The sequence below is a fragment of the Lepisosteus oculatus genome, chromosome 2 (genome assembly GCF_040954835.1).
Source record: "Lepisosteus oculatus isolate fLepOcu1 chromosome 2, fLepOcu1.hap2, whole genome shotgun sequence".
Taxonomy (NCBI): Eukaryota; Metazoa; Chordata; class Actinopteri; order Semionotiformes; family Lepisosteidae; genus Lepisosteus; species Lepisosteus oculatus.
In genome coordinates, this window is record NC_090697.1 from 77,078,730 (window position 1) to 77,106,590 (window position 27,861).

The 27,861-nt window shown below is 52.3% G+C and overlaps 3 protein-coding genes across 8 annotated transcripts; 1 reads left to right on the forward strand and 2 right to left on the reverse strand.

The window, feature by feature from the left end:
• The first annotated feature begins 657 nt into the window (after positions 1 to 657).
• LOC102691382 (E3 SUMO-protein ligase ZBED1) lies at positions 658 to 8,016 on the forward strand. The gene is made up of 3 exons (XM_006625399.3): positions 658 to 1,984; positions 4,005 to 6,069; positions 7,683 to 8,016. Exons 1-2 carry the CDS (start codon positions 1,835 to 1,837, stop codon positions 5,766 to 5,768), a joined length of 1,914 nt encoding a protein of 637 aa, XP_006625462.3. The 5' UTR covers positions 658 to 1,834; the 3' UTR covers positions 5,769 to 6,069; positions 7,683 to 8,016.
• Positions 7,023 to 18,566, reverse strand: renbp (renin binding protein). The gene is made up of 11 exons (XM_006625398.3): positions 18,402 to 18,566; positions 16,842 to 16,945; positions 16,394 to 16,469; positions 15,700 to 15,775; positions 14,947 to 15,125; positions 14,565 to 14,789; positions 12,834 to 12,915; positions 11,900 to 12,075; positions 11,098 to 11,229; positions 10,901 to 10,988; positions 7,023 to 9,620 (listed from the first exon to the last, which is right to left on the reverse strand). The coding sequence occupies exons 2-11, from the start codon at positions 16,937 to 16,939 to the stop codon at positions 9,541 to 9,543; spliced, it is 1,212 nt and encodes a 403-aa protein (XP_006625461.2). The 5' UTR covers positions 16,940 to 16,945; positions 18,402 to 18,566; the 3' UTR covers positions 7,023 to 9,540.
• A 1,550-nt stretch (positions 18,567 to 20,116) lies between these two features.
• Positions 20,117 to 27,126, reverse strand: LOC102690983 (protein FAM107B). Of its 6 annotated transcripts, none has more exons than XM_069184536.1 (7): positions 26,880 to 27,126; positions 26,096 to 26,155; positions 24,791 to 24,978; positions 23,726 to 23,870; positions 23,276 to 23,344; positions 21,056 to 21,197; positions 20,117 to 20,350 (listed from the first exon to the last, which is right to left on the reverse strand). In XM_069184536.1, the coding sequence occupies exons 3-7, from the start codon at positions 24,900 to 24,902 to the stop codon at positions 20,237 to 20,239; spliced, it is 582 nt and encodes a 193-aa protein (XP_069040637.1). In that variant the 5' UTR covers positions 24,903 to 24,978; positions 26,096 to 26,155; positions 26,880 to 27,126; the 3' UTR covers positions 20,117 to 20,236. The 6 variants fall into 6 exon arrangements, with proteins under 6 accessions (XP_069040637.1, XP_069040611.1, XP_069040631.1 ...); XM_069184510.1 differs by having other exon boundaries at positions 24,791 to 25,039; XM_069184530.1 differs by lacking the exon at positions 26,880 to 27,126 and adding an exon at positions 26,695 to 26,856.
• Positions 27,127 to 27,861: the final 735 nt, after the last annotated feature.

Sequence of the window (27,861 nt, forward strand, 5' to 3'; positions counted from 1 at the left end):
CCACCTCCTGCGTCATAACAGCACGCAAGCCCACACCCCAGACCCGGCCCGAGCCCGATACTTTGTCGGGTACCAGACCTCTAATGTGAGCCCTGCCCTGCCCAGTCTGATACCGGGCAGTAGAGAATGTGTTGCAGTGGAACAGCATGGCTGATAGGTTACACAACTCTTATTCCTTCGGGCCCAATTGTGATTGAACTTGGGAAATAACGTTATTGTTATTGATCACAGTTCAAAGCCTATAAAAATCAAGAATCTGCCAAACCAGTCTGGACAGGTCAGATTTAAGACTGCAATCTGTCTTCTGTTTCACATTGAATTGCAAGACAGTTAAATTTGTTACCGCTTTTTAATCCCGTGTTCCTCCTCATTCAGCAGAACGGGCTGCTAGGCTAATTTACTGGTGAAAAACCCTGTTCTGTTTTGCAATGGCAGTGCCTCACCCAGGATTCAATCTGAAGTCCGGAGCCCGGACCGCTGGGCCAGGCGCCACTAGTGTCCTGAGGGAGAACATGCCACCTGACCTTCGGCAGGTGAAGATGCTGAACCACCACAGCAGGCCTGACAAGCTGTTTCCCGTTTCATCCACTAGAGGGAGCAGTCAGCACCTCAGTCAGATGACGAGCACTGTGCACTTCACAGCCAGCAGCAGCGTGCTTCCAAAGGCAGTGAAGCCCCTAGTTCCAGGGCTTTCGTGTGAAATGGCCACCGCTCCTAAGGGCGGCTTTAACATTTACAATGAGACAATTACTTTCTCGACTTTACTATCAGCTGTGTGTCTGAGGTCTTCGGAAAGCAATCGATCGATCGATCAATCGCATCAATCAATGATGCACCTACAGATCGGGAACAAGCCAGTGTCTCGGCTGCAGGCGCGATCAGGGAGGCAGACCAGATGAGGGTCCTCTCTCGGGCGCCCGCTCCGTGGGGCCGACAGCGCTGGAACCGGAACCGGAACCGGAATGGGGAAGGAGGCCTGGCGCAGTCTGGGGGCGCAGGGGCGCAGCCGCAGGAGGGGCAGCTCGAGTGGGGGGGGGCTGGCTCGACGCACGGGCACGCTCCGAGCGGCCAGGAGTGCGTGCCCACGCTTCACACCCGCGTTATTTGAGTCAGCTCGGTGTTTAAAGTCCCCAACCCCTCGACAGCTGCTCCCGGGGGACCCCAAGTCCACCAGGGGGGTCAGGGGTCACTCCCCCATGTGGAAACAACGCTGAACAATTTCGAGGTGGTCACCTGAGGGCCATTAAAGGGTTAAATTGAGTCATCGGCAGATCATTTGGGAATAAAATGTGTTAGGGGACATCCAGGAGACTGGCCTTCAAGGACCAGGGTTGTCTGTGGGGAAAGGACACGTACAGGTGCCCCCCCTCCCTCTCAGACTGGACCGGGGCTCCGCAGGGCCGGCGAGTGACGCGCTCGGGGAGCTCGCTGCCGACGAAAGGGGGCGGAAATTACCGAAGGCGAGAGCCGAGCACAACAGCTGTTGACTTCCTGGTCGCGATTTGCATCCTAGCAGCCTAGCGGAGAGGGGCTTTTGTATGTGGCTCCCGGCCGCAGACGTCGAAGCCGTGAAGGGGAGAGCGCAGACAGGTGTTGGGGCTTTTAAAACAGCTGACGAGCACACCCCCGATCCCGGCAGTGCAGCGGGGTTTAGGAGCTGGGAGCTGGGAGGCTCAGTGCCGGAGCGCGATGCACCATCCCTGTTGTCGCGTCTAATTGCATCCCGGCGACGGAGCTGGGGCGCTGAAGGGGCAGCAGTCGTCACCGGGCTGGGACAGCGAGGCAGACGGGGTACAATCCGATTTACTTCCGAGTGAAGGTCTCAGCCTCGTAGATGGCGTCACATTCGAGGGTGTCTATCCTGGATTACTTCAACATCGTCTTCGAGGGGGAAAATGGCAAAATCGAGTCCAACTGCAAGGCGTGCGGCACCAGGATCCAGGCGAAAAGAACAGTAACGTCCAACTTCGTGACCCATCTCAAGGTAAGGGCGAGGGGGCGGCTGCGTGGCAGGGCTGCGCCCCGAGTGCGCGAAAGGGTTAAAAAATCCCGTGGAAATATCGACCACCTGATGAGAAAAAAAAAGCATTTTCCGCGCAAGGAAGGCTTTCTCTCTCCCAGCCCCACACAGCCAGCCCGCAGTTCCACAGATCACGCCCGCTGTGAAATATTTCAGCAGTAAAGCGAGCGACTGGAACTTGAAGGGCGGCCGGGATCCGTCCTGCTATCTGTGATGAATGAAATACCGGGCTCACCCCCTTTACCGCACGCACACTAGATGTGTAGGTGTGAAACAGTCATTTGTGAGCGGGAATCGGCCGTGATATTATTCCTACACGGCTGTCAAGAACGAACAGTATCGCATTATCGATCTTTGATTAGAAAGAACAGTGCGTCGAGGTTAAATTCTGATAAATAACATTTAGTCGTATTTGGAAAGGGATTCCATTTTTGGATAGTGCGTCTCTAAACTCAAAACGCTGAAAAGGGCACCGCGTTGTGCATCTGATTCATACTCAAAAGAACGAATTTCATGAGAAGCGCAATAGCTGTTCAACTGGGCTTTGAATTAGCTGTTGCGATGAAGTTTTCTTCCGGCAATCTGCAGCGCGCGTTCGGTTATTTCTACTTTCTTCTGACGTGTTTGAAGACCATGTTTGACAGGACAGCCTTCCTGGGGGACTGAAGCCCCTGTCTATTATTATTGACAAAACATGACATAGCGGGTGTATTTCTGTTCACCGTGGGGCGCCGTGCGCGGACACCACCAGGAACGCGGCGAAGAAAGGCTGGAATACGGGGCGAGAAACGCGTTACAGCGACAACGAGACGCAGACGGATGTGTGGAGTGTAAGGACCGGGCAGAGAGAGACATACATATGCTTATATATTTAAAAATGATTTGCGGGGCGGAGGTGTACAGGAGAGGTTCACCAGTTCGCTGACCGCAGTCCTGGTCTCCACCGGAGGAGTCCAGTCGTCTGGACTGAGGCTGGAGCTGTGCGATTGCCCGGCTCCGACTGCTAGGCAACGGGAGTCGTTCTTTTTGAGAGGTGATATCCGACCTGATCAGTCATTTATCAGCGAAAATCGACTGACTAACAACGTTGTACAAAATAAAAAGACAGTTCTTCAGTTGCCTGGGATACCGGTCTTGGCTAAATCATTCACATTCAAATAACGACGCCGCCGCACGCAAAACTGTGTAGATCAGACGTCCCTTTTACACTGTGGTAATTGTAAAAACAGAGGGCATCTCTATCTGACCGACGGTTCTTCGATGATATGAAAATGTTTGTTTGAATCAAAACGAATCATTTTATTCCAGGCTACAGTACCAACTCACCACTCCCTGCTGACTGACCTTCTGTACAAAACCCCGCTTCTTTTCACACACTGTCGCCGCAGATAATCAAACCTATTTTGAAACGGCAGAAGTAGATCAATTGTGTATAGTGTTTTAAACACATTGCACATGCCATGCAATGTATGCTTGTTCTGGTGGCTCTTTGGAGGAAAGGGAATGTCTCGGCTCATCGGGAAGCGCTTCGGTTGATTAAGTACGGGGCGTCTTCAGCACCAGGCCAAGTATTTTCATTCAGGCCGCCGCGTCTCCAATCGCTGCACGTTGCGTGTTTGTTTCTCGTACAAAACCATGACCTCAGCAGCCTGTCCGGGGTTCGGCCCAGACGGCTCCGGTTCGGTTCTGAATTCGTGCCCTGTTCTGACCCGGTGCCGAGCAACTGGACCAACACCGCTGCGCACTACGCGGATTCGGACAGTTTATGCCCTAGTGGGGAGGGGGGGGTCAGACCGTTGTCCCAAATCGTTAACGCGTCATCGAGGCTGACGCAGCACGATTGCAAACCCGTGTTCCGCTGTGAGGCATCAGTTCTCCAAAAAGTAGCTCAGGAGATGTCAGGGCGCTTGATTCCGCTGCCGCTGCCCGGAGAGTCCGGGCGTGAGCCTGCCGCTAACTCGGGTCTGTTCTGCCCCCGTTCCAGCGTAAACACCAGGCCATGTACGACGAGTTCGTCAAGAAGAAGGACATCAAGCGGGAGGCCTACAGCTCGGGGGGCGTGCACCTGGCCCCCAGCGGCCGGGCGGAGCCGCCGGCCCGGCCCTCCCACTCCCACTCCCACTCCCACACGCACTCGCTCTCGCTCTCGCTCGGGACCGGCGGCGGCGGCGGCGGAGGCGTGGCCAAGTTCGAGCGCGGCGACCCCCGGCAGGCGATCATCTCCGAAGCCATCGCCAAGATGATCATCCGGGACCTGCAGCCGGTGCGCATCGTGGAGAGCGAGGGCTTCCGGGAGCTGCTGCGCCTGCTGGAGCCGCGCTACACGCCGGAGTCGCGCAAGTACGTCCAGCAGCAGCTGCTCCCGGGGTACGCCTACCAGGCGCAGCTGGCCAGCAAGCAGGCGCTGCAGGCGGCCGAGTCCTGCAGCGTCACGCTGGACGTGTGGCGGAGCGGGCCGGCCAGCGGCTACCTGGGCGTGACCTGCCACTTCATCACCAGCGACTGGCAGATCAAGTCGGCTCTGCTGGCCTGCCTGCGCCTGTCCGGCCCGCGCACGGCCGAGCGCATCCTCCCGGAGTACGACGAGATCTCCCGCGCCCACGGCATCGCCGGGAAGGTCTTCCGGGTGGTGGCGGACGGCGGCTCGGACAGCAGGGCCTCCTTCCGCCTGCCCGGCTTCTGCCTGCAGAGCGGGGACGAGGAGGAGGAGGAGGAGGAGGACGAGGACGAGGAGGGCAGCGGGGACGAGGAAGGGGGTGGCGAGGGCCTGTGCCTGGGCCCGCGGCGGGTCGCCTGCTTCGCGCGCTCGCTGGCGCGCTGCGTGCGGGACGGCCTGCGGGCCTCGCCGCCCCTGGCCCTGGCGCTCACCAAGGCCGCCTGCTTCCTCAACTACGTGAGGGCCACCGTGGCCCCCGAGAAGCTGCAGCCGGCGCTGGGCCGGGCCCCGGCGGGCGAGCGCCGCTGGAACGCGCAGCTCAAGGCCGTGCGCCGCCTGCTGGAGGCGGCCGACTTCCTGGAGGACGTGGCGGGCCGGCGCGACCTGGCGCTCGGCGCCTTCGAGAAGGCCGCGCTGCGCGAGCTGGTGGAGCTGCTGGAGCCCTTCGAGGAGGCCACGGACATGGTGGAGGGCGACAAGCACGTGCCGGTCAGCCTGGCCCTGCCCTGCGTGCTCGGCCTGCGCAAGCACCTGGCCGAGAGCGCGCCGCGCCAGTGCGCGGGTCTGCTGGGCAGCCTGGCGCAGGCCCTGGACCGCCGGCTCGCCCGCCTGCTGGAGGACCCCCTGCACGTGACGGCCACCGCGCTGGACCCGCAGTTCAAGCTGTCGTGGAGCAGCAGCAGGGAGCAGCACCGGCAGGTGGTGCTGGAGGAGGTGTCCCAGCACGGCCCCAGCCCCCCGCCCAGCCAGGCGCCCCGGCCGCCCCCCTGCAAGCGCAGCAAGCTCTTCTCCTTCATGAGGCCGCGGCCCGCCGCCCCGGCCCGCAGCCTGGAGCAGGAGCTGGCCGCCTACCTGCACGAGGACCCCACCGACGAGGACCCCCTGCACTACTGGAGGAGGAAGGCCGCCGACTTCCCGCAGCTCGCCCACGTGGCCAAGCGCGTCTTCACCGTCCCTGCCACCTCCACGCCCGTGGAGAGGATCTTCGGCACCGTGGGCAGGATCGCGCGGCCGGAGAGGTGCCAGCTGCTGCCCAGGAACCTGGAGACGCTCATCTACCTGAAGGCAAACTACAGGCTGCTGTGGACCTAAGGGCGCATCAAGGCCTGCCTGTTCACGCTTTCATAGTTATACACATGAATACACACTTTTTTTCAGTTGAATTAGACTGTCTGTTGAAAACGCAACACTAGTGCATCGCATCAAAGACTTGACTTTAATCCGTGCACTTCGTAATGAAATCAACCCAAACTCTGCCATGGCCACTATACGTACTTTTGCATTCTTAATGCTAATAAATGTCCTGCCCTGCTGTATGGGATGGGGTGTGCTCACTGACTGCCATCTCGGCTCGAGGGAAGATTCTGGAAAGAAGAGGCGCCCGCTGGGGCAGGTGGGTGAGACGCTGACCCGCCCACTGGTGTGTCGTGGACCCCTGGGAGTGGGCTTTTCACAGCAGGCAGGGCTGAGGGCCTGTGGGCACTCTGGGACTTGTGTTCAGGGCTGTGAGTGACGTACACCCAGGGGAAAACTGCACCCCTCTGAACCCCAGCTATCTGGGAGCCTGTGCTGGTACAGGGGTCACCTGGAACGCGGAAGCTGAATTAACACCCACTGCTAGAGGAGGAAAGAAATAATAATAAGGATCAGTTCCCTATTAAAGAACAGAAAATCTTAGAAAGATTACAAATGAGAGGAGGCCCTTTGGCCCATCACACTTGTTTTTGTAGCTAAATCAGCAGAGGCTCTTATCCACACAATCCTAGGCAGCTTGTTCCAGACCTCTACCACTGTAAGTGTAAAGGACTGACTTGTTCTCAGCTTCAAATGCAATTCTCCAGAGTTTCCACTTGGTTCTAAGCTCTCTTTGTTACAAAAAGGGCCTTTTCGCCTGCAGTGCGAGCGAAATTAAACCAGTGTGATTATTAAACCTGAAGCGTCAGCAGATCACGCTGGATTCGTCATGGGGGGAATAAAGAGGTGTCTTGCTCAGCAGCCTGGAGGGGAGCTCAGGTGCTGCTCACCTGTGCTTTCCTCTGCTGTGTGGCTTCAGTCAGCCCCTGCAGAGAAACCCTCAGCTTGTTGGCCACATCAAAGAAATACAAAAAGGCCTTTGATGTAAATAATTCAGTCACAGTCATCATCATCAACAACAACAACAACCTCTTAATGGCAAACTGGAGTCACTGAATAAATTAGGGTGAATACACTCACTCTGCTTTTTTACATTCCTCAACACAGCGGCCTCATAGGCCGAGCATAGTCTTCATCATCATCAACAGGGGAGGAGTGAAATCGCAACACAGCAAACGGTGCTCAACACATTATAGTGGGGAGATCAGAGGGTGAAGTGAACAGTTTATTAGAAACAGAACCCTTGAGAACAATACAGAAATGCAATAATGCCCACAAGCACAGTAGTGATTCTTTACCTAGACACTGATGCCGAAATGAAAAACAGGACAACACTGCATATAAAATGCATTGATTATTTTCACTGACTTTATCACTGATTACAGGTTTTTAATACTAGTTTTAGTCCCATCTCAAGTCCCGATTTGTTTTACAAAAAAGCTGTATTATCAGAAAATTGTAAGTTTCCCTCAGTTTTCTCTTTTGATTTGAATATTTACATACAACAAAAGAGATTTTTAGTTTCCATGTATAGCCTCTATATTCAAGTAAATCACATTCCATATGAATATGTAATATTTAAATGACTTGCTCAAGACTCAAGATGTGTATAAGACTCCAGTGTCAATAGTGTGGGCAAAGAATAGCATTTATTTTTCTAGTCATACTGTCCAGAACTTCAAAACAACACGAATCCAAAAGGTTACAGATGGGGAAGGCAAACGCTCTTGATCAAAGATCAAAGATACAGTGTCTGTACTTCACTTAATACTCCAGCTCCAGTAACACAGAAAATCATTCATTATTGGGCATTTATTTGTGTGGGTGTGACCCAAACCAACTTACATTTTGTCATTTGTTCTGTTTACACAGCTGGGTATTTTACTGGGTCATTCTGAGGGTAGTCCAGGGATCTGAACCCACAGCACTGCTCCAGCCTGCTGCCTGCTGCACACATGCGAGTTACATATGCAGGACATTTCATGTGAGATGGCTACAGTCTTCTGAGACAGCTGCACAGCAACGCAATGCTTTCTGCAGGGCCTGAGACCAGGGGACACCCAGAATGTGAGGACTTCACTCTCTGTAAAGATGCTTTACTCATTGAGACTGACGTTGGATCAAGAGAGAATCTGCTTGGAAGAACATCCTCAATAAACAGTGAAAATCAGACATTTCTCACTGAAATAAAGAGCCAAACACTGAATGGCTGTTGTTGTGACTTTTTCCTACAAAAAGGTTGTTTTTTTAGTCTCTCCAGTCCCACTCTGTTAGACCCGACTCAGCTATATAGCACCTTTAAATGCTGAAATGCACAATTACCTCTGAGGGTTTTGTCTGAAGGCATGCACAAGCTGACTTAGGCAGAAATAATCAAGGTGCATTTCACAATAGATTGAGTTCTCTTACCATATAATTCAGGCTCATGCTCCAGGAGATAATGAACATCAACAGCAGCTATAATGGTGCATTATCTGCAGTCAGCACAGACAGCTCATTCTGTACACACCTCACCTGGCCACCAAACCAGGTCTCCTTACTCTGGTCTTATCAAAAATCAAATGCACGGTCAGCTTTTAGTAAAAACATTCGGTGTATGGACTGAGGTGTATGTGCTCCTGGTTCTCAAAAGTACAAATGACAGAGATACAAATATCTGTCCACAGGAACAGCATACAAACTGGTTCCCATAAAAAGCAATAGAAGTTTCTCAAATTGCTCTGAAAAGAAGGAAGCAGTAGCCTCATGGGAGCATGGCTCAGGGTGACTGCGTACAGTGCGTCACCCAGTGTGGTTCAGTTTATATTAGTTTGCTCTGTGATTTCACGGGTTGTTGTTTTTAGTGTTAAGAGAATGTGTGATAAAAGGAAAGCTACAAGGATGTGTTAAATCCTAATCAGAAGGTCAACAGCCTTTGAAATGAAGGGGGAACAGTTAAAAGTCATGAAAGTGAGTGTTGCAGTGTGAGGAGTGAGGATACAGGCAGTGTGAGGGGTGAGGATGGAGTGTAGCAGTATGAGGAGTGAGGATACAGGCAGTGTGAGGGGTGAAGATGGAGTGTAGCAGTGTGAGGAGTGAGGAGGATGAAGCCAACAGGTTTCCTGGTTCAGCAACATGCAGGACAGGGAGCGTTGATGTTGCACTTAGCTGGATGTGTTCAGGGGGGTGTTAAGTAATTGAAATGTTCAGTTCCAGGGCAGGTGGACTGTAGCTGCCCCGCTGGAGTTCAGGGACAGAAGGAAGCCAGGGTTCCAGATCAGGTACTGTATGTATTACAGCAAGATGTGTGTTCCAGCCTAAACCTACGGGCTCTCAACACGAGATAGGATTAATCTTTCAAATGATATTGATCAGCAAAAACCAGCCCAGCAGGTTCAGGGCTGTGAAATCAAATATGACCGAGTGGTTTTAATAATGCACAAGACCTTCAGTTCAAGGTCCCAGTTTCATGCCCATCAAATACAACTGGATGGCTGCCCACACGTTGGAATGATTCCAAAAGCCCAGCTGAGGCTATTATCTGACAGACATGATGTTGCCAGAGGATGCTTCGACAACAACAAAGTTCATCTGGGTAAGTGAAATGAATCAGAGACCCTCCCCCAGCCCGTAACGCACAGATATAGTTCTCTTCTAATACCTCTGCAAGCTTGTGTCACCCTGGAGGGAGACCTGAAGCAGGAAGCATCCTCCAGTTCCATGACTTCTGCTGCTGAGGCCTGCTCTTTCCTCACGGAGCCTGGGATTTTCCTAACAGGCCGTCCAGGAGTTGCTCGCACATGTAGAGGCAGCGGGGCACGTGGAAGCACCCTGCAAGAGCATGATGTCTTTAGTTCCTCAGGGAGCTCTTATTTCAGCTCCACAGAAAGGAAAAGCTCTTGACACCTCGCAAGCTTTTGTACAAAGTGGTCGAAAATGGAAAATGAAATGCAGTAGAGAGTGAACTGCAACACTCATTAAAATCTCAGCCCGGAGAATTGTGAAAAAAGTGCAGGACGGTTTGAAATACAAAACTGATACATTGAGATGAGAACCCTTCACCCTAAAACAGCCAAATTTTCCATTTCATGTAATTGTTCTTCTGCACGTCCAGTAAACATCCAGCTTTCTGTCTGAACATCTGCTTCATACTCTGCATGAAGCACAACTTCATGGAAGTGCATTTAAAACTGAGAACAGAAGGCACTTCTGCACACAGAGTGGGCTATGGGAGTGTGCAACAAGCTTAATAGCTTCTTTCAGGAAACAGCTGGATGAGATCCTTGGATCAATTAGGTAATAACTAACCAACAGGCCGGAAGGGCTAATTGGTCTCCTCTCATATGTAACTATTCTTATCTTCTGAAGTTCAGCTTCTCCCAGATATGATTCTTCTCTCTCCTGTTCAGCACTTCATTCTCTGTCACATGCACAATATATCCATTACAAGGGCTGTACAAACAGTAGGATGATAATATTTGAATTATACAATATATCCAGATAATGGGGTTTTGGCACAGTGGTGGAAAGTAGCTTTGCTGCCTCACAGCACTGGGGCCCTGGGTTCAATTACAGCGGTGCTATCTGTGTGGAGTTTGCATGTTCTACTCATGTTCACATGGGTTTCTTCCAGTCGCTCCAGTTACCCCCACAGTCCAAACACATGCTGGTAGTTAAATTGGCCCTGGTGTGAGTCAGTGTGTGTCTGCGTCTGTCTGCCCTGTGTGTGTCCTGTAATGGACTGGTGTCCTGTCCAGGGTGTGTGAGTGTGTGTGTCCTGTGATGGACTGGTGTCCTGTCCAGGGTGTGTGAGAGTGCGTGTGTCCTGTGATGGACTGGTGTCCTGTCCAGGGTGTGTGAGTGTGTGTGTCCTGTGATGGACTGCTGTCCTGTCCAGGGTGTGTGAGTGTGTGTGTCCTGTGATGGACTGCTGTCCTGTCCAGGGTGTGTGAGTGTGTGTGTCCTGTGATGGACTGCTGGCCTGTCCAGGGTGTACCCTGCCTTGCACCTGTTGCTTGCTGGACAGGCTCCAGCTCCCCCGCGACCCTGCGCTGGATGAAGAGGTTAGAGGTCGGACGGGTTCAGTGAGTGCATTCTGCAGACAAGCTGACCTTTGAAAGGCCCTCCCTTGAGATCCAGAGCCAGCGAGCCCTGCTGGGTCAGATAGCCGAACCACTCGCCCTGCTCCGCGTCTGGAAACTGCAGCACAGCGGGGAAGGCGGAAGCAGAGTTAGAAACACGCAGTTCCAAAAACTGGCAAGAAGGACAAGGAAACACCCAAGCGGGGGGGAGGTGCAGACAGACTCACGTGGCTGAAGGTGTAGTCGTACACCTGGGAGAACCTGTCCAGCAGGGCGGGGTCCCTGGTCTGGCAGTACGCCATGAGGAAGGCGATCAGAGCCTCACAGTGTGGCCACCACAGCTTCATGCTCCACTCCAGCTGCGGGACAGAGCAGGGGTCACTGGGGATGCCCGCCACAGCCGCAGGACAGCGCAGGTGTCACCGAGGACGCCCGCCCCATCCGCGGGGCAGCGCAGGGGTCACCGAGGACGCCCGCCCCACCTGCGGGGCAGCTTATCATGAATAAGTGGGTTTCTTTTGTTTAACACACCTAACTGGTGATTATCCCTTAATCCCATAATTGCATATATGTCCGACAGAATACACTAAGTTCAGACTTCAAAACACAGACAAGACCCAAGGCAGCCAACGTAAAGATTTTCATTTTGCTAGCGTGCACCACAATCCGGCTCAAATAACACACAAACTGTGGAACTGCATCTAAAACCAAGAACAGGAGGCACGTCCTTACCCAAAGGGTGGTGGGAGTGTGGAACAAGCTTCCCACCCATGTTGTTGAGCCCGATATCCTGGCTTCTTTAAAGAAAGAGCTGGATCAGATCCCTGGATCAATTAACTACTATCAAACGGGCCCGACAGAGAGAATGGCCTCCCCTTGTCTGTAACATTTCCAATATGGAGACAGCAGCACGTGATTCAAGCTTTCTGGCACTCCCTCTGGGCTCAGTGTGTTCCGCCCCTGTCTGCAGTGTAAATGTGCTACACCTGCGTGCCCGAGTGCAGGCGCCCCTCTGTCTCCAGGACGCACCTGCGTGGGGCAGCAGCCATCAACATCCTGGAAATACAACAGGCCCCCGTGCTGCTGGTCCCAGCCTGTCTGGAATGGAAGCAGCATGAACTTCTCCACCGCCGTCTTCTTCAGCTCCTCGTCCCCCTGGCGGACCGCGTGCTGCAGCAGGAACCAGCCGGCCTCCAGAGCATGGCCTGCAGAGCCAGATTCACGTCAGGGACCAGAGGACAGCCTGCCTCCAGAGCACAGCCTGCCTCCAGAGCACAGCCTGCCTCCAGAGTGAGGCCTGCAGAGCCAGACTCACGTCAGGGACCAGAGGACAGCCTGCCTCCAGAGCACAGCCTGCCTCCAGAGTGAGGTCTGCCTCCAGAGCACAGCCGGCCTCCAGAGCACAGCCGGCCTCCAGAGCACAGCCGGCCTCCAGAGTGAGGTCTGCACAGCCAGACTCACATCAGGGACCAGAGCACAGCCAGCCTCCAGAGCACAGCCTGCCTCCAGAGCGAGGCCTGCAGTTCTGGGCCCTGGGCTCTGGGCCCACACAGAGCATGAGAGATGTGAATGCTGGGGGCTGTCTGGCCGGAGCTCATTCAGAAACACCCCCTTTGCTCACCTGAAGATGCGAATGGAAGAAAGCAAAAGGTTTGCTTTCCGTTTTCTTCCCTCATCGACGAATTTTAGAGTTGCAAACAGGCATTAAAAGCTGAATGAAAAACAAGAGCCGTGATGGACTGCATCGAACGGGGTCTTTCAGGCCGAGAGAGAAGCAGAGAACGACGGCCCGCGCACCGGAGACGAGGAATCTGTCTCCCTCCAGCAGCCAGCCTGCGCCCGGGGGTTGAAAACAATCACGGGCAGAGCTGGGGGTGGGGAGGATGTAACCGGTCATCCGGAGACACGCCAGCGCCCGGCGGAGCCCGGCGAGAGGGACCTGCCGCCCTCACAGCCTCCTCACCTGGGTTCTGGTGTCGCCCCTGGCAACCGGGCAGCTCCTCCCCTTCCTCCGACACGTGTTCCAAGATGGCCGCCCCGTCTCTCTGCAGAAACGAGAACATACTCATCCGCTCCCGGCGATGTCCGACAGAACAAAACCACCAGTTTTCCTGGTATAGTGAACGAGACACTGAAATTGCCTGCTGTCCCTGAAAGAAGTTTCTGTTATTGCTGCCCGCTTTCTTTATGGCAGTGTGTTCAACTTATGTTATCAGAAATATACCTACATCTTTTTGGAGGCATCCCTGCGGGTTGCTAACAGCTCCCAGCTCGCACACACAAGCCCGCCTCCTGAAACAACGCCAAGTAATTTATTTCAATTAGAACAGGCAGCTAACAGAGAGCTGGGCCAGTAATTGGTATTGAAATGAATTACTTGGCAGAGCAGTAGAAAGGTAATTGGATACATTCCCCTCCCCCAGTCATCTCCTCTGTGCTGCAGCTCCCCACTGCTAACAGGCCCACACCAACACAGCAGGCAATTTCACACCCCAAGTCATCAGTTCAGAAAGCACTCGCACACGTGCACACAGCTGCGCATACACACTCACATACACACACACCTGCGCATACACACACACCTGCGCATACACACACACATACACACACACCTGCGCATACACACACACCTGCGCATACACACAGACACGCACAAACACACACCTGCGCATACACACTCACATACACACACACCTGAGCATACACACAGACACACGCAAACAGACGCATACACACACACCTGCACATACTCACATACACACACACGCATACACACACGTGCATATACACACACAAGCATGCACATATATAAACACATACACACACATGCGCATATACACACCCATGCACACATATACACACAGACACACTCGAACACACAAGCCCATACACACAAACTCATCGGACAGTATGGAAGAAATAAAAAGGGCAGATAGAAAAGCTTCATTAATTATCCAGCACCATCACCAGATTGCTCATCCGTCTGGAAGTGGTGATAGTAACATTGGTGAGAGTGTTTTCTTGGAAGCTGAGCCTGCCCCTCACCTACCCGAGCCCTGGGTAAGAGCTGGCCTCTCCCCATGCTGAGGCCTGTGCCCAATCTGTTCTCCTTTATCTGCTCATCAGCATCTCCTCCATCTCTCACCTCTGTGCAGCTGCTTGCAGCTCGGAGGCCCCCATCTATAATCAGGCTTGCACCTTTTAAACCTCAAGTCTCGGCTATAAGGATTTCTCTTTGTGCTGTGCTTTATTAATTTGTAACAAGGCTCTTAGCAACACTGATTTTAATTTCCTAGCAAGATGTTTGACAAAATACTCCTGGTCTCAAACAGCTCTTTACATTTTTATACAACGGGAGCGATAGAATAATGCAAAAAAACGATTGTAGAAAGATTAATCATGTGATCATGTAAATATTATATTTTGAGTTTCATAAATCTTTGGTACAATAAGGGCAAAGCAATCGCTATTGTGTAATGTGGAATGCATCGAGGGGAAAAATAGCTTCCTTACATCATCTTCAGTGCCTGTGATGATGATGTGGCTTAACAACACTAATTATATAAATTTACAAGCAGGCAGAGAGGAGAGAATGAAATGCTTGATCCTGGCATCTCTGTCTTCACAAGTCAAGCAGTCGCATCTACACAGCGATGTGGTAGTGAGGTAGGTGTGAAAGGGCCTCACAGCTCACCTGGATGTGCTGTAGGGTCCTCTGCACACACCAGCGCCCCAGTTCACTGTACTTCTCTGCCAGGCCGGCCCTGCCCTCCGTCAGCTGCTCCACCAGGCACAGGAGCATCATGGGGATGGCCATGCTGTTGACGGGGATGTCCCCAGGCATCTCGGGACGGCCCAGGCCAGAGGGGTCCACTCGGGCCCAGTGGACTATCAGATCCATCACACGCTCGGCCTCCACCTGCCAGTGAACGAGAGGAGCGCCTGCCCGTCAGCATCAGAGCTGAATCTTCCCGACTCCCTGTCAGGACACCAGCGCCGAGAGCAGGTCGAGCAATCAGATCGTCACGAAGGCCACCACAGGCAGGAGTGGGATGAATCAGATAGAGGTGCCCCACCTGGTGCCTCTGTTCCCCAGTGACCCTGGCCAGCTCATCCATGGCCAGGACATAGAAGCACTCACTGAAGATGGTCCTCTGCACTTTCACTGCCCGGCCGTCCCGGGTCAGGCAGAAGGCGCACTTCTGGGAGCCACCCAGAGGGGGCGCCCATGCGTGGGACCGCAAGAACTCCCCACCTACCACAAGAAGACAAAGACGTGAGGAGTGGTTTCAACAACAAAACATTTCCTTACGCAAGTCAAAAAATTCATACTTATTTCAAAATGCTTTTAAGATGATACCTATAACTCATGGGATCTCTTAACAAACACACAAACTATAGGCACTGCACCACAATGATAAACACACAGGATATCGCTTATTTATAAACATAAAAAGTTCCAAATGTGCGAAGGGCATGTTAGCTTCAACAAAACGGCTGTGTATCTTGTTCCACAACCCGGGAGACTCCCACAACCATTCGTGTAAAAAAGTATCTCCTGCTCTGAGCTCGAAATGTGCTTTCACATAGCTCCTCTCCCACTCCTGGATCCAGGTCCCACAGTGGATACAGTGTTGCCCACACGGCTCTGTGCCGAAGTCCACATCCTCCCAGGTTGCGCCACCTTCAGGAGGCCTGAGGGCCAGCAGCTCAGCAGCTAGACTGATTGTAGGATGTGCCCGGCCCCCTCACGCAGTGGACTAAGATGAGGACGGATCTGCTGTGACGCTGGTCTGAGCCCCATTCCCTTTCCTAACCACGCGGCTCACCTGCCACAGCGGCCTCCAGGATCTCCGGCCTGCGAAACCGCTCCACCGTCCTGTACAGCCGGCAGTACATCCACACCTGCAGGGGCCGGAGAGGCAACGTGAGGCTCATGGGCTCGGGAGACGCTTGGGAGGAGCTCAAAAGGAGCTTGGGAGACGCTCAGGAGGAGCTGGGGAGGAGCTGGGGAGATGCTTGGCAGGCGCTCAGGAGGAGCTTGGGGAGACGCTTGGGGAGACGCTTGGGGAGACGCTTGGGGAGACGCTTGGGGAGACGCTTGGGGAGACGCTTGGGGAGGAGCTGGGGAGGAGCTGGGGAGGAGCTCAAAAGGAGCTTGGGAGACGCTCGGGAGGAGCTGGGGAGACGCTCGGGGAGATGCTTGGCAGGCGCTCAGGAGGAGCTCGGGGAGACACTCAGGAGGAGGTGTGTCTTGAGGGGAGAGTCTCCCGGCACTCGGGAGGCGCTGGCTGTCTGGGGGGTTTTCTGTGCTTACTTCTTGTTTCAGCTCTCGATCTCGATCTGTTACTACCCCCATCTCACTCCTGCTCAGCCCGCTTTTCTGTTTTGGCCGAACTCTGTGCCTCCCTGCTTTTTCCTCATCTCTGTTTTCCTATTTCTTGTCTCTCTCTCCTTGAAAGATCTCCGAGCTCAGCGGGCCGTGGGCACTGCAGCAGCAGGACCGGGACCAGCCGGGTTTACCTGTCTTCCCTGGAGCCACACGTACTTCAGCTCATCGTACACCTGCCCCTCTCTTCCCAGGCAAGTGAAGAATCCCCTGGGGAAACAGCACACAGGCCGTCTCAATGAGAGGGACGGGAGGGCAGTGCGTTCCCGTTTTTCACAGCGACAAATTCATTCCCAGTTTCAGAGTTAGCTTTCAATCAATCCCGGGAACAACTCCCATTCTTTTCACTGCATGGGCTTTCCTGGAAATGAGCACATGAATCACAGATGGGAATTGTAACAAAAATGGAAACTGATTAGACGGGAACGGCAGATTGATTTTAACCAGCAGCCTGGACTGACAAGCAGGAAAGAACCGCCCAGTGCGCTGCCTTCATCGCAGACCCCTCCCAGCCTCCCCAGACCAGGGCGTCCAGCTCGGTCCCTGGAGGGCCTGGCGCCCCGAGCAGCTGGTATACGGTACCCGTATTCCTTATCGTGGGAATGCTTCAGCCAGAATTCCACCACCCGGTCGAGCTCCGCGGCAATCTGGTCCCGAAAGCGCTCCAGCTTTCCCAGCATGGTGTTCTGCCAGAGAGGCACAGCCACGGTCCCAGAACGGATGGACAGGGGAGAGATGATGGAGAAGGTTAGGTAGGGAATCTGCGAGGGAGACGTCAGCACCTCAACCAAGAAGCCATGCGTCCCCTCCGTCTCTCTAACAGACAGATTGTGCCCGAGTCTCTGAGTCCGCGGGTCTTGCGTCTCACGATGCCTCCGAGTCTTTCGTGCATATAGGGATAAAGGGACAGCATGTTCTAGTACAAGAGGCCCAACACGTCTCTGCTGTACCAAACAGGCAGAAAATGCTGAAGATCTCCGTACTGTTAATCTGTGATCTGCTGTAGACTGAACGGGTGGATGAGCCCAGTGGCCGTCTCTCATTTCCAACTCTTCTAGTGTTCCCGGATCGAATGAAACACCGTCTGCTACGGAAGCGCATTGCTGCCACCAAGGAAAAAACAATTCGCCCCCTTATCTCAGAATTACGATAGCAATGCTGACGTCAGTGTATGGACATCCTGTTGTGTCGTGCAACGAACGCCTGGAGGAGCTACCGCGAGCTTGGCTGGCACTTTTGGTTTAATGATTGTGTCAATGTCCAGCGCCGCAGGATTTGCACAGATTACTATCTGATAATTACGAGACAATTCCTCATCTGGTAATGATGAGATCATTTTCTCGTAAAGACGAGATAAGGGCGAGGTTGTTTTTTTTTCCTTGGTGGCAGCCAAGCGCTCCCGTAGTCTGCCGTTGCCTTTCAGGGAATTTCTTAAGCGTGTTCAGACAGTAATACGTGTTTTCATCACATTTCCACTCGCAGAAAGGGCGCACGCCGACTCCTGCGCCGGCGAGTTCACCCCGCGACAGTACTGCAAAACGACAGCAGAGGGCAGTGATCCTGTATCTTCAGCCAAAACCCGTCTGCTATTTCCTTAATAACATTAAAACCTTATTCTTCATCTGTTTATCTAGTACTGCCACAACGGGCACTACTGCCCGTGTGCACAAGTGCATCTAACTTGTTAAGAAGTGTGGAATCTAAGGATGATTTTACTGTTCTCACGTCAGGAAATAGCCATTACTATTATTATATTACCACTGCGCACGGATCTTCAATATAATTATAATAATTATATTGAATAATGATATAATTATTACTATTACTGTACTTCAGATATCATCATTTGAATAAGCTGTCAAACGGATTATCATGACCACTATATTTGAGCTCATAATTTAAAAAACGAAACTCACTCCGAACTGCAGGGTTGCAGTGTTTTCTACAGAAAGTTTACGAAGGGGAATGCAAGCTCAGCAACTATTATAACACCACATGAACAATGGGAATGGGTTTTCTTTATAATCGTTAGCAACCCTAGTAAAAACAACAACAACAACAACAAAACAGCACTGAAGGTACTATTTCTTTGCATACTGTCGTTAAAAGAACAGCACAGTTAATAACATTCAGTTTACAAACCTGTCTTGATATTTGTGTCTAGCTGAAGCAGTTCAGACTTGATCCAGACTTGATGCAGATCATGTGATCCGATCCGGTCATAAGACTCCCCTCCGTCACGTGTGGAGGTCGCTGCGAGCGGCGGCACGTGGAGGAGACTAGACTACCATCCTGCGCTGCCCGCGACTTCAGGGAGAGAAGTTGTGCTTAGAGTGTACAGCAGTGTTATCAGGGATGAGGCTGTAGAAAAGCCCTTTTTAATCATTTCAGGCGCTGTTGCTCTTCCCTCTGTCCCATTATTATGTAAACCAATACGCAAGTATGATGATCAGGGACAGGAATGCTGAGCAATAGGAGTTTCCATCCTCCAGGAGGCACATTACAATGACTTCCTGATTGCAGAATCGTTAAAGACACGGCACGGCACGTCACGGCACTGTGGCACCACAAGGAAACGTAGGGATGTTTATCCTGGTGGCTTGGTTCTGATTGCACCATTTGGACTCCCCAAGCTCCCACTTGATCCCACTGCTGCAGCAGTCAATTCAAGGTGCTTTGTTAGCATGGCCGATGGGTACAATCAGTGCTGCCGCCTCTCAGAGCAGAGCAGTCTCCTGTCCTCACCATGTGGTCCTTTCATATGGTGGACAGTAAGCACATAGAGGACTGTGTTGATTATTTAATTAAACAATCAGTGGGTCAACAAAATGGAACCCCTACCATCACACACATCCTATTTCGGTGGAATAAAATAGCTGAAAAAGTTAAAACTCAAGACATATTTGCATGGTGCACAGATTTTATTTCTTAAGGCCAGGTAACAGACACCTGTCAGGAGCTATAACGTTCAGCAAGAAGTCTTAACCTGAGGCTGATGAAGTAAGAAGAATTAAGCACTGAGTGCTGTTGGAAACTCAGCTGACAGTTTGCCATGCTTTAACAAGTGATCCATACTGAGGTAAATATCGGGGTTCCCACTGCTGTTTTGGGTTTTATTTGTACATTTGAACACAAAAACACTGCTCAGAGGAGCACAGCGAAACACACTCATTTCAGACAGCAGAAATAGATCATCCACAACACAGTTCAGTCTAGGCTGGGGTACTGTATGAAACACACAAGGACTTGATATTATAACAACAATAAATACTCTCAGTTCAAATACTGTCTTGGAAGAATTTTGTTTTCAGAGTATGGAAGATCTAACCAAACAGTGAGAAGCTTTGTTCAGTAATGACCATAAAGCATTGATTCACCATCCTGAGATACACTAGTCCACTGCACAGAAAACACAGAAAAAGCTTCAGCAGAAAACTAAGAAAGTTGATCACGCACTAAGTCATGTGAAAATAGACCGTTTGGCAAAAACTCTTTCCCCTCCCTTCCAGCCATTTTCCCTCTGTTCAGTGCTGGTTGTTTCCTGAAATTGTCTTAAATTCCTTCAGCTTGGAAGAAGGGGGTCCATATCGTCAAGGGACATCATGAGTGTGTCTCCCACTCTCCCCTGCCCTGAGGGATCGGTGAGTCTGTGCGTCCCTGAGTCTGGGAGTCCGAGAGTCCGGGTGTCTCAGTCTGGGAGTCTGGGAGTCTGGGAGTCTGGGAGTCTGGGAGTCTGGGAGTCTGGGAGTCTGGGAGTCCGGGAGTCCGGGAGTCCGGGAGTCTGGGAGTCTGGGAGTCCGGGAGTCTCAGTCTGGGAGTCCGGGAGTCCGGGTGTCCGGGTGTCTCAGTCTGGGAGTCCGGGAGTCTGGGAGTCCGGGAGTCTCAGTCTGGGAGTCCGGGAGTCCGGGAATCTGAGCTCAGACTGGCCAGGCTGGGCCGGGAGATTCTGCGCCAGTGCGCGGCTGGCGGGCGGCTCTTCAGGCCTGGGTGCCCGGGGGCTCCTTGGGACCGGTCTTCCTCAGGTTCTGTCTCACTTTCACAAGCTCGGGGACCTGGGTGTCCTCTCGCTCCTTCTCGCGCTGCCGTTCCACCTGCGGTCAGAAGGACAGCGAGGCCGCTGAGTAACTGCAGCACCTGAGGACAACAGGCTGTGAGGCTCAAGTCCTCCATGAGACTGCCTCTGTCTCTCCCACTGAGGGTTATTACAACCTGCTTGTGCCGAGTTTGATTCAAGTTGAGAGTTATTTCACTTTGTTGTTGTCGCTGCTGTTGTTCGGTTTTTAAGTTGGCGTTCCCTTCCATCTTTGTACTGGAGCACACACTCACACACACTCACACACAGACACACACACAGACACACACACAGACACACACAAAGACACACACAAAGACACACACTCACACACACACAAAGACACACACAAAGACACACACAAAGACACACACAAAGACACACACAAAGACACACACACTCACACACACAGACACACACAGACACGCACACACACGCACACACGCGCACACACGCGCGCACGCATACATACATGGTGCAAATAAGCATTTCATTGCACTTGCACATGAGACAGATAAACTGACCTCTGAACTCTTGAGACAGAGGACTCGAAGCTCTGAGACCTGGCCAGCCTTTTCTGTCCTGTCCGCTAACCCCTTCAGCCCCTTCTGCCCTTAAATCTGGCTTCTTTCTCTTCCTTTCATGAGCTGAGACACCACCAGGGAAGCTGAAATTCCCCTCCAGGACAAAGCCATGCAGATGAGGCAGAGCCCTGTTGCCTCACCTCCTGCTGCCTCTGCTGCCTCCGCAGCAGCTCCAGCTCCAGGGGGGTCCGGCCCTGCTCGCCCGCCTCCTTCTGCGTCCTCTCTCGCTGGCGCCTCTCCAGCACCAGCTGCAGCTCCGGCTTGCTGCTCACCCCCAGACCCCTGAGACTCGGACAGGGAGAGACAGGGCTGAGTCCGTGCCTCTCTCTGCCCAGGTGGCAACGTGCTGTCCTGGACAGATACTCTACGCAGCAATTTGATGAAGGAAAATCAGAAAGGAGAGTGCACACATTCATATCACCAAGCCCCACAGCCAAAATGTTGTGTTACTTTTCAGCACGGATTGAACCTTTACTTGTTCCTTTGCAGACTACACATGCTGATGCACCTGCCTACGTGAACTCTTTCAGAAGAGGATTTAATCGGAAGGCACAATGTCAGTGGACGCCTCCTCCTGCATTTCTCTGGACAGAATCATCGATCCAAAGCGCAGATCAGAGCAGGGGTTTCATCAACACTCCACACCCCTGTTGCAGCAGCTGCTGGTTTGATTCAAGCTGCATACAAACCGGAGACACGGGTCGTCTGCAAGCTCTCAGCAGGAGCAGGGAATGGCTTCTTGTTACAGAATCCACTTAAGAGCACTCTTCATTAATTTTAATAGCAATTCCATTCACTTATAGAGCGCCTGTACAAAGCATGTCAAAATGCTTCTCTTAGAGGAGGGGGCCCACTTTATCCACCAGTGAAGTGCAGCCCCCCCCAGAGTGATGTGGGGCAGCCATTCTCCACCAGCAGCTCACAGGGAGGAGCGAGTAAAGGGGACCTTCAGGGAAGCCCAGAGCGGAGTTTAGGCTGGACTCTGGGATTAACACCCTTACTCTTACAAACTATGCCCTGGGATCTTTAATGTCCAAGGAGTCCAGTCCAGTCCCTCGGCATAATATTTCATCTGAGGGACCTTCTACAGCAGTGTCCCCTGTCACCATACTGGGACACGGGTTTGGAAATGTTTGTCCAGAGGGGAAGAGCACCACCTACTGGTCCACTAACACAACATTTTGTCCGGCTCTATCCGGGTTTGAAGCCGACTGACCCACATGCCCAGCTAAGTGCTCTGGCGGGCACTCTGAGCCCTGGGTCTCGTCAGGTGAGCCCGGGTCCCAGCCCTGCAGCAGAGACACGTCAAAGCCAAGCAGGCAGCAGGAGGGGGGGAAACTGAGCTGGAGGAATAGAGAGGGAGACAACGAGACTGGAGGGGAGAGACCAGATCAAACGGAAGGAGGAACAGGCGAAAACAGAGAGAAGAGGTGAGCGAGGGGTGCAGAGACCAGAGGAAACAAGATGGAGAAGCAGAGAGGGAACAGGGACGGACAGAGAGAGAGGGCTGTGGCTCCAGAGGAGGCAGGTGCAAGGGGGGGTGGAGAGATGGAGAATATATGCAGCCCGAACATGACGGTGAGTGAAAGGGTAGATCAGAAGTAACAGAATAAACAGGAGGGTGCAGAGGACATCATCACTCTTTAATGGTGACATGAGGATTTAGACACTAAACTCCAACGCCACTGACTGGGTGCCAGTGTCCACATCTCACTCAGGGCTGCCAGCCACGGTGCCCTGCTATGTACACCTCACAGCTTCAGGGAGGCAGGGGCAGTAAGAGCAGGTGTTACCTTTCAGTCAGCAAGAGCAGACTCCACACAGGAGTTTTCTCTCATGTGTCTCTGGATGAAAGAATGGCTTCTGTCACCCGATGGCCCGAGACCGAGGTGCATTCATTTTTAATAACTTGGAAAGCAAGAGAGCAAGAGAGAGAGGGAATTTTCCACTCTGGAGGCGGCCCGCACCCCGTGTTCACACAGGGCTGGACAAGCCAGGAGGGATGGAGAAAGAGAGAAGGAGGAGACAGCAGCTGAAAGAAAGATGGAGAGAGAACGGAAGAGGGCACTTGGAAACTGGGGAAGGGATTGTTATTTCTAATAATAACTTTATCAATAAAGTGTCTTTACAAACCCAAGGATGCTGTACATAGTGAGAAATAAGAGATAAAAAAAAACAAAAATGAAAACAAAAATGAAACAAGCACATACAGGATAAACTGTAGGGCAATCAGACACAAGCCCTAGGAAAAAGCCGAGTTATAAGTTTAGATATGAAAAGAGTCAAAGAATTTGTCTTTCAGAATGTCAGAGGATGGACATTCCTTAACAATGGAGCAGCAACAGAAGAGGTCTGGTCACCTGAATTCGGAGATTAAGTCACAGGTACAGTGAGCACAAGGACCAGCCTCAGCTTCAGAGTTCAGAGGCCTATGATGGAGACAGATTACTTAGTGTCTTAAAAGTCAGTGACAAGGCCTTCTGTTGAACATGTGGCTTTTCAGGCCACCGATGCAGAGGTGAAAGTGTAGGAGTGATATGAAAAGAAGACACGGCCACTGCCTGTAGTGATATCATCAGCAAAACGTGTGGGTGATGTGAAAACAGAAACTGAAGACGAGAAAGTAAAAGAGACAGAGTACACCACCTGAGGCACAAGGCACGTGATACTGTGATACCGGCATACTGTCAGTCCGGGTTAATGAACACTGTCCCAACACTCTGGTTGCCCACGGAGGCTTCTGGTTTCTCTTCACAAGCTCACACGGCATGAGACTTAACGAAGTCCCACAATGCCCCTCTCCCCCTTACTTCCTGTGCGCCATGAGGAGCTCCTTGTGGAGTTCCTGGTGGGTCCTGGAGGCCTTGATGGGATTGGCAGGTTTGGTGGGCGTGATCGGGCCGAGAGAGCTGATTGGTCCTGCGGCACCAACACCTTCCTCTTTGGTGGCGCAAACTGCAAGACAGACAGGTGTTCCAAATCTGATCTGAAACAATACCCGTCATCTAAATAGGTAAAAAGGTCCATTATTTATAAATCAAAACTTCATTGCTGCCTGTTCTAGATTTACGTGTTTTTGGATGACTTTAAATGATAAATTGTAACATAAAGCCTTGATGGTGCAAATGTAGTATTATTGTCATTATTTACTCGCTTGCATGCAAAGTGTCTTACAGTAAGACTACATAATATATAAGTGACCATTATAAATCCATAGATGCAGTAATTATATTGGCCTGGGCTCCTAAGGTTTTTTTAGAAAAGCAAAAGGTTCATGAATGAGCCCTTGTCCCCCAGAAAGAGAGCACCGACTCAGCATGAGGGATTAATAAACACACTCATGAGAACAAGAGAAAGGTCACGAGACGAGAGGGGGTTGTTCCACCCATCCTGCACGGTTTTTGTTGGTGATTAATTTATGATCCGTTCATGATCTGACACTAGGAGCACATTGTTTTCTGACCATGCAGAAACAGCTGATTTCCAGGCTGTCGGTGAGCACCCAGGGTGAGGAAGGGGGGGACGGTGAGTCTGGGCGGGAGGGCGTATTAAATTGAATCTGTTTTTGTATCCTTTTGCAACCGTAGCGGTTGTACCGGGTTCAACACTTTGAAACGCGGGGAAGCTGTCCTCCCAGCGGCTCCTCTCTGGTACAGCGTCATGGAAGAGCCTAGCGCCTGACAGGGTGGCCAGGCAGTCGAGGCCTTCTGGCGAAGCTGCAAAGTATTCTGGGTCTCAGGAAGTTCTGGTTTCATCGCCTTCTCCTCCGGTGCTACAGCGCGGCCCAAGAGCTTCACGCCAGAGGCGGAGGAGGAGAAGGTGGGGTGCCCCCGGATAGTGTACCCCCCGTGTGCAAGGGCAGGGCAGGGGCTCACCGCTGGCGTCCCCCGCGCTGTCGGGATTGCTGGACGCGTCCCTCATCGCGCTGACCGGCTTCAGCGAGCCCAGGACCTGCAGCTTCGCTTTCAGCCACAGCTCGTGCTGCATGCTGGGGCCGCGGGAGACATGCAGCGCGGGCTCTTCCCTCTGCGAGGTCTGCAGCGGGTCGGGAAGCTCCCAGCTCCTTCAGGGACACAGGGAGACCACAGGACAAACACCAGCAGGGTCTGTGAGAGGACACAGGGCTACAGGACGCATGGGGGCAGAGATGAGAAGACCCTTAGGTAACAACCGCAGGAAAAACAGGCCTGCAATTTAAAGGCTTTGGACAAAGTTCATCCTACAAAGAATAAAACCCACTCTGAGTCCAGGCAGACATTATCTGCCCCCCAGGGGACATAACCCATTAACAAACAGATCTGAGGGCGAGATAAACACAGTGTGCTGGACAGAGTCATTATACAGTGCAGAAACATAGCCGTGACAAGAGGTCCGCCCCTGAGTCTCAAGAGCAGGCGCCTCATCCCCTCCACATCAGACTGTTACCAGGATGAGACAGGGAGGCAGTGAGGAGCAAGGTGTCCAGCATTCCTCAGTCTCCTGTCAAATTCAAGTTCCATTTCAAAAAGCTTTATTGGCATGACTGATGAAGTGCCAAAGCAATAACAATTAGCAAGACATTCACAACAACAAAAAACATATCGCACACTGTATTATTATTATTATTATTATTATTATTATTATTGAGAGACAGGCTCACTGTCTGTTCCTCAGGCTGGGACAGGAGATCACACACTGTATTATTATTATTGAGAGACAGGCTCACTGTTCCTCAGGCTGGGACAGGAGATCACACACTGTATTATTATTATTGAGAGACAGGCTCACTGTCTGTTCCTCAGGCTGGGACAGGAGATCACATACTGTATTATTATTATTATTGAGAGACAGGCTCACTGTCTGTTCCTCAGGCTGGGACAGGAGATCACACACTGTATTATTATTATTGAGAGACAGGCTCACTGTCTGTTCCTCAGGCTGGGACAGGAGATCACACACTGTATTATTATTATTATTATTGAGAGACAGGCTCACTGTCTGTTCCTCAGGCTGGGACAGGAGATCACACACTGTATTATAACTATTATTGAGAGACAGGCTCAATTCCGGGATTAGATCCTGTTGCTTCTCTAAGTGCAGGATCAGTAATATAGTTTACACAGACGTAACTCTCTTACAAGGTTTCAGACACAAGATGGCTTAAGTGAAATAGGAAAGTCTTAAAAGCCCTGGAGACTCACCTGAACTGTGGATCTTGGCTCAGTCGTCCCAGACGTCCAAAGGGAGAGTTTTCTCTGGACCTGAGGGAGGAGTTCAAGTACCATACCATGAAAAATTCATCCCCTGTATTAATATTTGATTTTCTCCTGCTAGCTGTCCCCAGGACTGCTGAAAACATTTTTAACTCACATGTTCGCAAACTCTACAGCTCCCTGCTCTTTGTATTTGTATGTGTATTTATATCCCGTTTAAGACCGATTATTTCCTTCACTGCTGCAGAGAAATCAGTTCATGTTTCTGACTCCTCAGGATTAGATCATTGCAATGCCTTGTTTGCTGGTTCATCGAGGAAATGTCTACAGAAACGACAGTTTGTCCAGATCCGCGCTGCTCGAGTGCTGAGCCGTTCTTATGAACCTGCACTGGCGGCCAGTCTCTTTCAGGACAGACGTTTAAATTCTCTTGCTGGCCCGCCTGTGTCCCGTGTGCCAGCAGGAGCTGCCGTCGCCACACGTCCCGGCCTGCTCTCGGTGTCCCCCCACATGACCCTGGACTCCTTCACAAAACCCCTTCGTGCACAGACACAATTAACCACAGACAGGTATAAAACTCGACAGACCGTCTGACTCTGCAGAAAGAGGCTCCGCTCAGCTCCTTGGGCCCGGGGTCATGTAACGGGTCGGGCTGCCCTCGGCCCCGGCGCTAAACGGAACAGAAACCCAGCGGCAGAACCGAGCCGTCGCCCCGTGAGGAGGAGGAGGAGGAGGAGGACGGGACCCCGGGAGGACGTGTCGTCAGTCTCACCTGCGCGGGACACCTGAGCCAGGTGCGCACAGGTGGGGTGGGGGCGCGCTCCCCGGCAGGCTCGTTCACAACTCGCTCCAGAACTTCCAAATTTCACGAGACATTTCAGCCGCTAGACAAGCGACTGCGATACCTTTGGCGATCCACTCTCTTTTCGGTATTATGGTTGTTGTTGTTGTTGTTACGGGAGCAGAAGTTTTGGGCTTCGTGCGCTCACGGCTGCAGCGACGCGGAGAGCCTCGGCTGGTTTCCCACACTGCACTCTTAGAGAGGCGGGTGCATTTCCCCCAAACCGGCCACCAGGGGGCAGAGCACTACACACCGGTGGCAATCCTGTGTTCTGTGCAGGGGGTCACGATTGCTCCAGGGCCCCGTGTGCACCTCCTGTGCGGAGTCTGCACGTTCTCCCCTCGTGGGCTTGGGTGTTCACAGCTGGCTGCGATCATACCGAGGGCAGCACTCCCCGTTGTGTCTGAATCTGGGTCACAGGTTGAGAAATAACACTTCCGCGTGGGACAGGAGTCTGGGCCACCCTGGGTCAGGGGTGGAGACCTGCCTTGCGCCCTGTGCTTCTGGGAAAAAGCGGCTTTCTATGTGTCAGGTCGCTTCAAACAAGATCACCCTGCCCTAGTCCCTCACACGCTCATAGCAGTTAGTTGATCCAAGGATCTCATCCAGCTGTTTCCTGAAAGAAGTCAGGACATTGACTTCAACCATGTGGCTGGGCAGCTTGTTCCACACTCCCACAACCTTTTGTGTAAAGCAGTGACTCCTGTTCTGGGTTTTAAATGCTCTTCCCTTCAGTCTCCACTCGTGGCCTCTGGTCCGTGCTCCACTGCAGATTCTGCAGCGAATTCTCTCGAGGAGGGGGTCAGCCAGCCTGGCAGACAAGCTAACCGGCGCTGATCTCTGCACTCATTAAGGCAGGCAACTGAAAAATGAGAATTCAGCCTAAGAACTGGCCTGCAGACTCTCCACATTC